Source organism: Elgaria multicarinata, chromosome 2 (genome assembly GCF_023053635.1).
Source record: "Elgaria multicarinata webbii isolate HBS135686 ecotype San Diego chromosome 2, rElgMul1.1.pri, whole genome shotgun sequence".
NCBI classification, from domain to species: Eukaryota; Metazoa; Chordata; class Lepidosauria; order Squamata; family Anguidae; genus Elgaria; species Elgaria multicarinata.
Window position 1 is genome coordinate 37,415,029 of NC_086172.1, and position 13,418 is coordinate 37,428,446.

Sequence of the window (13,418 nt, forward strand, 5' to 3'; positions counted from 1 at the left end):
ATTAATATATATATGACAGTGACATCATTTCAAGCTCTTAACTTTTGTAAACATACGCCTGCTGCCATAAAACCTAAACGCTAAAAACAGCACAGATGTGTGTCTGAGGGTAGCGTCTCTGCTGCCCTATGAGCCTTTGTTTTCAGTACACCCTGATTAACCCCTACCTTTCATGGTTCATTGATTCACTGATAGATCAAGTTTAAACTAGTGCATATTAGCACATTTGTTACTACCAGAATAACAGTTGGCTATTTCTGTTTTAAAGCGCTGTTTCAATTTAGAAGGAAACTACAACAAGCAGTCCAACAGAGAATAGATTCTGATTTTTGTCAAAGGCTGCAGCTTGTGAATCTTGGTAATGAAAGCCGAAACCTTTAAACATTAATGTATAATATTGTTTGTTATGAGACAGCTGAACAATATATTTGTGGGAAGTGTAAAAGTTATTAGATAAAATAATACCTTGGCAAATCCAGACATCAGTTTTCTGGCCTATTTGGTATGGATTGGGCAACGTTCCTTTTCTATTAGACATTTTGCCGGTGGGGGAAGTACTGGCAGGCAAAGCTGGTGAAGCTATTGGTGGGTCAAGTACTGGCATATGAAGCCGGTGAAGCTACTGGCAGGGAAAGCTGGTGAAGCTAATGGCAGGGGAAGAACTGGCAGGCAAAGCCAGTGAAGCTACTGGTGGGTTAAATACTGGCAGGTGAAGCCAGTGAAGCTATTGGCGAGGTAAGTACCAGCAGACGAAGCCAGTGAAGCTACTGGCGGATCAAATACTTTCAGGTGAACTGGCCATCAAATTCAATCTTATCAAACAACTTACACCATACTATACACATAATGGAAACTATCTTGGAAAATGCAGATCATATTAGTGCTGGAAGTACTGGCAGGCAAAGTTACTGGTGAGTCAAGTACTGGCAGCTGAAGCTGGTGAAGCTACTGGGTGGGGAAGTACTGGCAGATGAAGCCGGTGAAGTTACTGGCAGTGGTAGTATGGCTTCGCCTGCCATTACTTCTCCCGCCAGTATGATCTGCAGTTTCTAAGATTGTTTCGGGTGAGTATATATAGTGTGGTGTACATCGTTTGATAAGGTTGAATTTGATGGCCACTTGTTGGTGAATTGGTAAGAGCCTCGTGTGGCGCAGACTGGTAAGCGGCAGTTACTGCAGCCGAAACTCTCCCCACGGCCTGAGTTCGATCCCAGCGGAAGCTGGTTCTCAGGCAGCCAGCTCAGGTGAACTCAGCCTTCTATCCTTCTGAGGTTGGTAAAATGAGTACCCAGCTAGCTGGGGGAAAGGTAACTGCAACTGGGGAAGGCAATGGCAAACCATCCCGCTACAAAGTCTGCCAAGAAAATGCCAGCGAAAGTAGGCATCCCTCTAGGAGTCAGCAATGACTCAAGTGCTTGCACGAGAGGTTCCTTTCCTTTCCTTTGTCCAGGAAAGCCGCCAAATGGCTTGACAAAGAAAGATAAGACCAGCCGGTAGCTAGGCAAAGAAGGTGTTTATTTACAGAAGCTAAACAGTGCAGGGAAAGGAGAGGAAAACGGGGGTTTGACTGCAAAAGTCAAGGAACAGGAACAGTTCAAGGAGCAGGCTTGTAGAGTAGTCAATGTCCAGTCCAAAGTCAAGGGAGCGTGGCAAAGAGGAGATTCGATAATGCAGTCCAAGTTCAAACACAGCCAACAGTCAGCGACAAACCAGTAACACAGTCCAGAGTCAGGGGCAACAACAGGCAAGACGTAGTCACAAACCGGTCCAAGGTCGAAGCAGGAATCCAGAGTAGGCAGACGTGGTCACGGGGTCTGGGAATCAAGACAGGAATCAGAATCCAGGCGTTCAGGAACAAGGCACGAGGTCACAAGATCCAAGAGAAAAAGCTTCCGCCAGAATGCTCAGATAATCTCTGACAACTTTGCATGGCTCACAGCTGCACTTTTATCCTTAGTCAGAGTGCTGAGTCATGGCCTCTCAGCTGATCCCTAATTGCCTGGTGTTTCTGGTGGAGGCGGTGAGACCGGCGTCTGGTTGCCTTCTCCGCCCGCAACTGGCTGAAACCAGGCTTCTCCGCCTCCTCCTCAGACCTCTGCGGCTCCTCCATAGTCTTTGCTGGCATCAGGCCCTCAGAGCTAGCAGAGGTCCCAGCTGGCCTTGGCTCTTCTCCCTGAGGCTCTGCCACAGTCTCTGCCAGTCCAGCCTCCTCACTACTTGAGCTGGGCTTCTCGGTACTAGGTCCAGCCTCTGCCACCTCCTCCTCATCTCCTGACTCCATCTCTATGCAGGGCATGACATCCTTTCTGTTGGTGAATTATTTTTGCAGCTGTATTGTGTCTGTCCATATAGTCCATTCCTGCCAGAATTTTACATCCTTCTCTTACAAGGTTTATTGTTTCTTGGAATTGATGGCATTCCCTGCATCGGTCTATTACATTGTTATCTATTATGATGTATTTTTGGTAGTTCTTGGTTGCTATAACTTGATCCTGTATAGCTATTAGGAATCCTTCTATTTATAGAAAGACCTCCCCCTTCCTGAGCCATTCATACAATTGTTCTTTGTTTATTTGCCAATACCTCCCCTGCCAATAGCTTCACTGGCGGGTCAACTACTGGCAGGTGAAGCCGGTGCAGCTACTGGTGGGTTAAGTACTGGATGGCGAAGCCGGTGAAGTTACTGGCAGAGGAAGCTCGTGAAGCTACTGGTGGGTTAAGTACTGGCTGGCGAAGCTGGTGAAGCTATTGGCAGGAGAAGTACTGGCAGGCGAAGCCAGTGAAGCTACTGGCAGGGGAAGTACTGGCAGGTGAACTGGCCATCAAATTCAACCTTATCAAACAACCTACACCATACTATACATACTCACCCAAAACAATCTTGGAAAATGCAGATCATACTGGTGGGCGAGGTACTGGCAGGTGAAGCTACTGGCAGGGGAAGTACTTCACATGCCAGTACTTGACCTGCCAGTAGCTTCACCAACTTCACTTGCCAGTACTTGACCTGCCAGTGAAGCTACTGGCAGGGGAACTATTGGCAAATAAACAAAGAACAATCATACAAATCGCTCAGGAAGTGTGAGGTATTTTTATAAATAGAAGGATTCCTAATAGCTATACAGGATCGAGTTATAACAACCAAGGACTACCAAAAATACATCATAAAAGATAACAAAGTAACTGCAGATCTATGCAGTGAATGCCATCAATTCCAAGAAACAATAAACCATGTAAGAGGAGGATGTAAAATTCTGGCAGGAATGGACTATATGGACAGACACAATACAGCTGCAAAAATAATTCACCAACAACTGGCCATCTTATCAAACAACCTACACCATACTATACATACTCACCCGAAACAATTTTGGCAAATGCAGATCATAAAATATACTGGGACAGAACAATTCATACTGACAAAATATGACTTATCCAGATAGTGTGATGGTTATTTCTATCGTTTATATATCTATGTCCTTCTTCTCCTTCCAGATACTCCGTTCCACTGCTCACCCTGGGAACACCTTAAAATAGCTTCTCTGTTAATAATCTTACCAGACAATATGATTCTTCGTGTGTGTGTGTGTGTGTGTGTGTGTGTGTGTGTGTGTGTATATATATATATATTTATATGTATATATATATATATCAGTGTGTGTCTTCTGCCTCCCTTTCCAGCCACTTCATTCCATTTCCCCCCTCCAACCAATTGTCAGTTCTTTTCCTTCTCAATCTGTCAATGTTCCTTGCCATTGAGTTATCTCAACAGTTGTATTTTGGGGTCTCCCCCTTCTTACGGTTTTTTCCTTAAAATTTTATGTACACTTGCACACTTCAGGGTTACCCCAAGTCTGCTGAAAGACTTGAATTGAAAATAGAAGGAATAATATACTTCTGAGCATATGTAAAGATCTGCCCTCACCACTGAGAAACTGTAGCTCAGATATGTGAAAACACACACAGTTAAGAAGTAGGTGGGTGGCATATCTCCTGCACAATTTAGAACCCCAGGATGTCTGTTTACCAATTGCAATTAAGCACCAATTCCATCAACATTGCCAGAAAACTACAACAACAGACAGCGCTGGTGCCAGGGGCAGGAAGCTGGTGCCAGGGGACAGGAAGTGTCAGCAAGGTGTTAGAGGACAGCCTGCCAAGTGCAGTGGAAGATGCTGCCCAGTCACCAGTCACCAGTGTTGAAGTAAGATTCACTTGCAAATCTGGTCATCTTCCGTAAGTGGAATGGGGATAAGGCAGCATTTGGTTCATCCAGGAAAAAATATTTCAGGTTCGCCCTGACCAGAGAATTCATACAATATTTCATCTGTGCAACTATTTACTGCTAGTTTTTCATGTGGGAAAGCTGTCCATCCATTCACACACACACACACACACACACACACACACACCGCCTTAATCTGTGCCAAAACAACAGGAGTCTGTTTCAAATACAAGGGCTGAGTCCTGGAATATAAGGAGAAAAATATCTCTGAATATGTACAGTGTGGTTTCCTTTTAGCGCTACAGTTTCTCTGCATACTTTTAATTCAGGTGTACATTACCTCTGAGCACATGCTTAGCTTAAGCTTTTCATAGGGCATCTCTACATTAAGAAAACAACACAGACACCCTTTCCAGGCTTCCCCCCCCCCCTCGGGTCTTTCCACATTCACTAGGGGCTCTTTTAGACAGTGACCAGGTGATTTGTAATTGAAAACTTCCCTCTGGGGAATGCTTCATAAAGTTCAGTGAAACAGCACCATCTAATGGCAGAATTAATCCCAGGATTATTTTAAATATTGCGGATGGTGGGGGGGAGGGAAGAAGAACGGGGCCAGGGCAGGGAGATCGGGGATGGGCAAGTGAGCGGGGGCCAGGGCAAGGAGATCGGGGACGGGCGAGCGAGCGGAGGGCAGACATGGCGAGCAGAGGGAGGACGGATGGGCGGGCGGGCGGGCGGCATCAGACATTGGGGGGGAAATTGGGGCAGGGGGAACGGGGAACCCTTTATTTTTTAAAAAAAAGCCTTACCTTTCCGTTGGTATGCTCCTGCGCACATGGCCCCTTTAATTAAAAAAAATGGCCGACGCGACGGGGCTTTCCCTTACCCTGTCGCGTGTTACATCTAGCTAGGGGCAACGGCCCCACTAGCTGCAGCACGGCCTCGCCCCGACTCCCCACCGGATTATCAGGTAGGTCTAGCAAGGCCCCCAGTCTCGGCTGGGCTGGGAGAAGCACAGAGAACTGTCCAATAGTAAAAACCATCAAGTTTGCATTTAGTACTTTGGCTTTGAAAGGAAGTTCAGAAAGAAAGGGTGGGGGCAGGGAATCAACATTTGTACTCGAAAGAAGAAATGATGCCTGTTTTTTTTGCTTGCCTAGAACTTACAGTTAACATGATCAACAATTAGAATATTAGCATCACCATAAAGGAAGGGAGATGAAGAATATAACACTTTGTAATGCCAATTCACAGGGTTTCAGTTTTAGCTATCAAAGGCATTTATAATGGAAAAAGAAAAGAAAGAAGAAGTAGACCTGTTGCTCTTCATCATGACATTTAGGCAAGTGATTTTTTTCCCTGGGATTATGGCTGCCCTGAGAAAGCTACAGGCCAAGTCATTCATGAACTCAAGCAAATGACCTGTCTATGTAAAGGTCTCATCTGATATAAACTTGATTAGCATTGCTGAAAAATAAAAATATTGGGTAGCTTGGAGATAAAAGATTATTTGTGTTTTTTAAAAACTAAAAAAAATGTAGAAAAACAGCTACATAATTTGGCTAAAATGTGAGTTAAATAATACACATTTTGACTCCCCCCGCTCATACCCTTGTTTCCTGATCCTTTAATCAAGGGCAGATTTCTTTTGCACCTGCTCCTTCTGTGTGGCACGATACATAATCTGTAAATCCTGAAAATTGCAGTATCAAATCTCTGTACCAACTGTGAAGGAGTACTATTATCAAATCCTTGCTGAGAGGCATTTCCTTTTAAATTCTCAGGGGAATATTCTCTCTTCATCTCTACCCCTCTTTCAGGTTTGAACCATGACCTAAAACCTCTTTCGGTATATCTGTCACATAATGCTCTTGATGATGGTCACTGACTCATTTGTACTGGTTATTCTTAGCTGTAGACTCACAGCGGGTCAATGCTACAGTTCCTCAAGGATATTACTTAGGTGTTGGATATAAATAATAAGCATCTTCATGTTAAAAAAAAAAAAAAGGTTATAGACAGCCTAGAGTTGCTGTACTTCGTTAGATTGTATAGCTATCTGCATGTGTTAACATTTAAAATTATATTTCTTAATATTTTCAAGGCTTTGTGTTGTTTGAATAAATCTAAAAATCATATATGTTTTGTTTTGTTTTGCTTTTAGGCTTTCCAAATAGGCCAAAGTCATTAAAAGTGTTTGTCAATCCAAATAGTCATAGAAAAGAAGCTACCCACATTTATTATGAACAAGTTGCACCTCTCTTTAAGCTTGCTGACATCAGAACTGACGTTAAAGGTAAGATGCTTTGCAGAACCAGATTTAATCCATTTTTGAAGCAAACAAGGCAGTCTGCATGTATTTCTATTTCAGCGACATCATTTTGGATAAATGAATGCATTTAAAGAGTTCCCTTTCTGGTTAGTGAAGATTATTCTACATGGTTCTGCAGGATTTTTAATTAAATGTTTTTGTATTTTCTGGCATTTTGAAAATATCTTTCACCAATCTGATTATTGGTTATTGCAGTTAATGAAATTAACTAATGCTGCAATAAGCATACTTTCTAAGGCGTAAGAGTGCAATTCTATACTGAACTCAGAGGGTTTTGCGTCCAAATCGATATGTATATGATTGCACTGTATAGTGGTGAGAAAAAGTTTGTGAACCTTAATGATAATCACAGAAATTCCATCGTTTTAACACGATAGCCTTTGTGATTCAAAACCAATCCTTTTCTAAATATCAGATAGGGTTTATATTAAACAATTCCATCACAATCCTAAGGGGTACACAATTTTTTTCTCGTCACTGTAAGTCCCATAGAATTCAGTGGGACTAATTTCTGAGTAAGCGTCAATAGGACAAGGCTGTTAGTGATAGAATGGAAACAGTTTGGCCCTCACTCCAGAGATTCTCCTGCACAGGATCTTCCTCTTCTTTTAGTTGCTAAACAGTCGATTGGAGCTGTCAATTCTGACAGACCAAACAGTGTGTCAGAGGCTGGTGTTCTGTGCTGAGTCCCCTTACCTTTCCAAACAGAAGTAGAGTTCTTTCAGAGCCGATAAACTGCAAAGTGGTGTATGCCTATTGTATGAGCTCTAGATATGTACCCCTAAGAGATAGATGTGGAAAGTGGCCTTCAGCATGCAGAGGAAATCCAGCAGTTTTTCCATGCATTGACGAACTCTGCTGAAGAATCAGTGACAAGGTTTGCATGATCACCGCAGCCCATAGTGGCTTATTTATGTCATGGTGGATGTAGCGTGTGCCACCCGTCCTTTTGAATATGCATAGTGTGGCAGGCGATCGCTGTGTCTTAACGAGTTGTGTGAACCTGCCAAGGGTAGCTTATGTGAAGGTTAAACAACCCTCATATAACCCTAAAACAGCCCATGGGTTATGCAAGGGCTTTTTAACCCTTACACAAGCCACTCTCACTAGAAACCATGGCGACTGCCCACTGTGGCTTTAATATTCAAAATGGCCACTGGCATGCACCACAAACCACTGTGACTTACATAAGCAACAGTGGGCTGTGGCAATCATGCGAACTGGCCCAGTGTCTGTGGATTTTTTTCTTTGTTTTTAAAACCTCAACTAAAGAGTCAAAGTATTCAATAAGACACCAAACTCTAAACATAATCAGAAGGTAAAAAAAAAAACATAACATGCAATATATTCTGTTCAAGGAATGCTAATTTTATCTTGATGTTTATGGCTGCTCTGTATTTTTTTTTATTTCAAGTGCCAAACACAAGACATGTCTCTTTAGAAGATGGTTATTTGCTTTAGTTGTTAAAACTATTTTTGCATAATAAAATTCCAGCAACTCAACAGCCTGTTGACAACCAAAATGTTCATAAAATAATCCTTTGGCCCTGTTGCCAAAGTACTGATGTAAAATAGCTTAAATAAAGATAATTACTTTAGCTTTTTTAAGAAAAGAAAAAGAAAAAAAAGGATAGGATGACATTAAACATATGCTACATATCGCAAGATCTATGCCATTTTGTAATAATTCAAAGCATACTTCTGTGTTTATTGGCTAACACTCCACCTACAGGATACTTTGGCAAATTACATGTGCTTCAGTTTTGTCAAATATATTTCTATTAAACAGGGTAGTTCTTGTTTAATGTATATCATGAATGCACATCAGGGATACAACACCCCTTCAAGAAGAGAGCAGTAGACCAATAAAAAACATGTCTATTTAAAACCTTCCCCCATTCTGAATGTGTTAACTATGGTCAAACTCTAGCGTTATTTTACATTTAATTCTTACGTTATTTTTTTTATCATCCACAGAGCTTGCATTGCTGAGCCAATAGAAAGTAGAGTGTAGCAAAGCTTCTCCTAAAGGTTGAACTGGGTCCCGTCCCCCCCCAATCCTACTGAAGCCCAGATGTCCTTCAGTAGAGTCGCAGGCTTTAATTAGCAGATCACCAGATCCTTCTTTTTTGTGGTAAAACCTTTCTTCACAAATTTGAGATGAAAGATAGGGCTTTGTATAGTTCTTCCCAAAATAAAATAAAATCTGAATTATAAACTGAATTCTGCAAGTTCTATGAACGAGCATTTTAAGTATTTGTCTATATTTCCTTATTTTAGGTTTGCTGAGGCACTTGAGGGAAGTCTTCCTTTCCTTTGCTTCTGTTTTCAACTAAGTACAGTTTGTTGTTCTGTCTGAACTTAACTTTTATGTTTTAACCATGCTTTGTTTGGATAAGCCATAATTAAAACTAATTGTATAGTTAAAACTAGCTGTTTTGTCCTAGTTAAGACATAACAACAAATCACAGCAAACGCTTCCAAACATAAATGCTTCTGATCTCCTTGGTCATGGTTTAGCGTTACATCTGAAGACATCTCTCTCCCGGTGGCCTCTGACTCTTTGCATTTCAGTTTAGCTTATTGCTTCATATTTGCTGGATCAGAAGAGGGTATCGAAGGAGAAGGAGAAATGGTCATGGGACCGTTATGTTAGAGTTCTTTATTGTGTCTTAGCAAATTGCCATTATACACAAACACAGAATAAAACGCTATACAATTTAAAACCCCACCAACAAACCATTAAGAGTTGAATAGTTTTCCATACAACTTTTAAACTTTGTGGCTTGTATTTGTAGAGCATTGACAAGGAATTTGGATGTTCTAAAACAGCGGTCCCCCAACCTTTTTGGCACCAGGGACCAGTTTCGTGGAAGAATTTTTTTCCACGGACCGGGGGTGGGTGGGTTTGAGGGGATAGTTTTGGGAAGCTCCCCCCCACTCCAGCACCCTGGCTTCGCTTTGGCTGGGTGGGTGCCCAGCCGAAGCAAAGCCAGGACGCTCGGGCGGGTGGCTTCGGAACGGCGCACCCGGAAGTCACTCTCCCAGAGCGGCTTCCGGCCAGGCGCACTGTTCTGAAGCCACCCCACCCCAGCGTCCTGGCTTCGCTTTGGCTGGGCAGGCGAGATGGTGCCCTGCACCCAGGTACGCTGGGGTGAGGGGTGAAAGCAGCTCACCTGCGCGGCCCAGTTCCTAACAGGCCACGGACCGGGACCAGTCTGTGGCCCAGAGGTTGGGGACCCCTGTTCTAAAAGATACTTCTCAGTATTAGACAATAGGAAACAAGCCTTAACAAGGGATGGCCTTCCCTTGAACGATCTTTACAGCGGATGAATGTATTTGATTCTGAGATCATTATACATAGAGCATTCTAGCAGTACATGAATAGCATCTTGAATTGATACAGAATTGCAACTACATACTCTATCCGTCTAATAACCAAGGACATTAATGTATCTCTGAGCATGTGTGGAATATGTAATTATTGACTCCGCCTAAATAGGTAGTGTGTAAGGCGGGGTGGACAAGGCTGCAAGAACACCCCAAAATGGATTCCCAAAAATTAAAAAAAAAGTTGCATTTTTTTCTGTTATAGCTTTTCATCTGCCCATCTCTACATTTTTGAAGGATGGTGGGGTTAATTTCCACGTTAATGATAATGCCACAATGATGCTTCTGGCTCTGCACACCATTATTTGGGCCTTTAAAGGCTAAGGGTCATGAGTACAGCATATGGAGTGATGACACTGTAGTGCTGTTCCGTGGCTGGAGTTCCTTATTTGCAGCCCCAGGCCAGAAACTGTGCAATGGTGTTCTGCATGTTACTCCACTTACTCACCTTAAGGACATTGCTACCTATCATAAGGAAGCAGGTGAGTGGCTACCTGTGTAGCTTTTTAATTAGAACTGTTTTTAGATATCTGCACAATAAATTTAACAATATTTAAAAACACTAGACAAGAGAGAATGTACTATCACCAAAGACAGACAAGCATGAAAGATTTATGTAATCTTGCATATAATAATGCACATTCTTACACAAAAAATCCATCTGGAAGTGTCATGTCAGTCAGCAGAAATCTTTGATGAGTGGATGCAGCTGTGCTGTCTCTTCTGGCAAAGATGCCCTAGAAAATGCTAAATGTAGTTATGATGCTTTATGCCATCTGCAGTATGCCAGTTTACTCTTCCTTTGCTAGCATTTACCGCACTGCATAGGGTATCAACAATCAGAGACAGCAATGTAGATTGACAGATTCATTTCCTCCAGAGGCTACAGATTCTGGTATATACTTGTACCACCACCCTCCTGTGTTATATTCTTTTGTTACTGGTATCCAGCTTTATTATTTCCATGGTTAACTTGTCCAAGTTAAACATTTGTCTTTACTGATGTAAAGTGCATTGTGTTTTCAGACAATTAAGTTCTGTGTGATAAAATAAGAACAGGGGTGGGCAGACTTCAGACTTGTTGGATCTACTTTGTCTTTTTACTAGTACGGCAAGATCCACCAACTGGAGTCAGGAGCAAAAGACATATACTTAGTATTAAAGAATGGGGTGCTTCTGAGAACAAGAACTGAACTGAGCTCACAGTACTTTGATACAGAAGTCCACTCCTGATTACCCCAAGCTTTCTGCTTTTCAGCAGCAGAATTTACTTGAAAAATAATGTTGTTGCTGCTATTGTTAAACAGCTGGTGTTCTGCTGCACCTTGAGATCTACCAGTACAGTGACCTTCACTATTTTTCAAGCAGAAACCAGTTAGGCTTCAGGCACTGCTGCTTAGGCCACTTTGGAGTCCTTTCCTCTCCTTGCCCCAGGGTTAAGTGGTGACACTGCACCTCACCTGGCTGGAAGTGTTTTTGGGTCTGTCCTCCCCCTCCATACCATCCACGCAAAGCCTCACCATCAGTCAGTTACCAGGCAGACACATTCCAACAGTGTCATTTAGTCCTTGGATGGGGATGGATGTTTTTTCTCATCACTGAGGGAATGCTCTGCTCTACTCAGTGCTGCAAAACCTCCCCTACATTGCTCATGCACATTCCATTGTCTATCCAATAGTGCACTGCTGCAGCTAGCCAATCATGCTGCTCTTTTCTCTTGGGCTCCTCCCATACTACACCTGATTGGCTGTTTGCTCCTGCATTGTCCGTCCCCCCCCCGCCTGCCTTACAAGTGATGAGTGGCAGGTCTCCTGACTTCCTATTCTCAAAGCCTCCTTTATTAGCCCAGGTCATAGTAGTTGCCCCTCAGCTAAACCACAGTGTAAAGCTAGAGAGCTCCTGCCAAGTGTATGCAGTTAATGCAGGGAGAAAGGGCATGTCTAGATGGAGCGATATCCCGGGATCGTCCCTGTGCTTCCACATGACGCACAGGGCGTCCCGGGAGCAGGGAGGGATGATCCTTCCCTTCCCCCAGGATATCGTCCTACCCATTAATTTAAATTTATCCCATGGTCTTTTGCGCACAACCGCTCGTGCACTCTTCTCTGATTGAAAAAGAAAACAAAATGGTGGGCACAATGTCTTCTTCCTCCTGGGACGTCGTGTGCCGTGTGTAGATGAGGGGGACAATCTTGCGATCATAAAATCACGAGATCATCCCCCCTCCACAGTTAGGTCTAGACATGCCCAAAGAGAGAGTGAGGGTAAGAGCCACACTTGAGATAATGGTCCTCGGATCTACTTTCTGTCCATCACTGTCATATTCTTGTGCTGTCATTGGAAAATTGCAGATAATTTCTGTAGTTTAAGTATACATCTATTCTTCATTTACAAATTTGTAAACATGTTATTACACCTTTTTTTTACGTTCCAAAATATGAGGGAGAAATAATTACCATGACTATAATCCATAAAAATCATGGGATTGTATGCCCATAGGGACTTTAGAATTGTGTTTCCAGAACTGCAGCACCACGTGGCAATGTGTTTTTGAAATTAAGGAGAACTTGATATTTGTCTTGGAGGTCTACTGCTCCAAGGAAAAAGGCCCCAAAGCCCACTGGGTGCAGAGTAGCTCTCCGGGTTGTGATTTATGGCTTCCAAAACAGCTTTATTCTAAATTGAGAAATGTTTAAAATGGTCTCTAATAGTTTCTGTGTTATAATGAATCGTGTATCTTTCATAGTTACTGAATATGAAGGACATGCTCTTGCATTGCTTAAGGAATGTGATCTAAAGCCATTTCATGGGTAAGAGTCTCTTTCATTGTTTTCCTTCTTACTGTAAGGATGTTGTTAACTCGGGAAAAGTAACAAATGACAAAAGAGGAGAGGTGTTGTTTTTTTAATAATTCGCAGGAGGCTATCTTTTGCATCACAACAGAGTTTTCCCCCCAAACCCACTATTTGATGCAGGAGTTCCATTGTGCTCACAGAATTTCTCTACCTGGGTTCCCCACCAAATGAATCAAATCTATGCTCAGAAAACCTCAATTTCACAGAGCACCCACAGATTTTTTAAATCAAGGTGTTAATTTCAAATTTGTACAAATGAAACAAATGTATGAGCCCCATAGTGATCCTGTTCAGATGACACTCTAAGCCATGGTGGTTAAGCATTGTGAGCTAACGTTATGGCTTAGCGTGCCGTGTGAACCATGACTTAGTATGTCATGTGAACCATTCCTAACCATGGTGGCTATATAACCACAGGTTAAACATGCTCACTAACCATCTGCTGGAAAAATGTTAGTGGCCTAACAATGGCTTAGCGTGTTGTCTAAACAGGACCATTATGTTATTCAAATACCTAAGAGTTATCATTTTCCTTGATCATGCTTTAATAATTGAGATAATTATTAATGCGTATACTGAATCTGACAAGGAAAATGATAACTCTTAAGACTGGAAT

At 42.5% G+C, this 13,418-nt stretch overlaps 1 protein-coding gene across 1 annotated transcript in view; it reads left to right on the top strand.

Moving 5' to 3' along the window:
* CERKL (ceramide kinase like) overlaps positions 1-13,418 on the top strand; it is a 51,263-nt gene that overhangs the window by 21,726 nt on the left and 16,119 nt on the right. The window contains exons 3-4 of the mRNA XM_063118596.1: positions 6,390-6,521; positions 12,694-12,757. Coding sequence (XP_062974666.1) covers positions 6,390-6,521; positions 12,694-12,757 — 196 coding nt within the window. The remainder of the gene's footprint in view (positions 1-6,389; positions 6,522-12,693; positions 12,758-13,418) is intronic.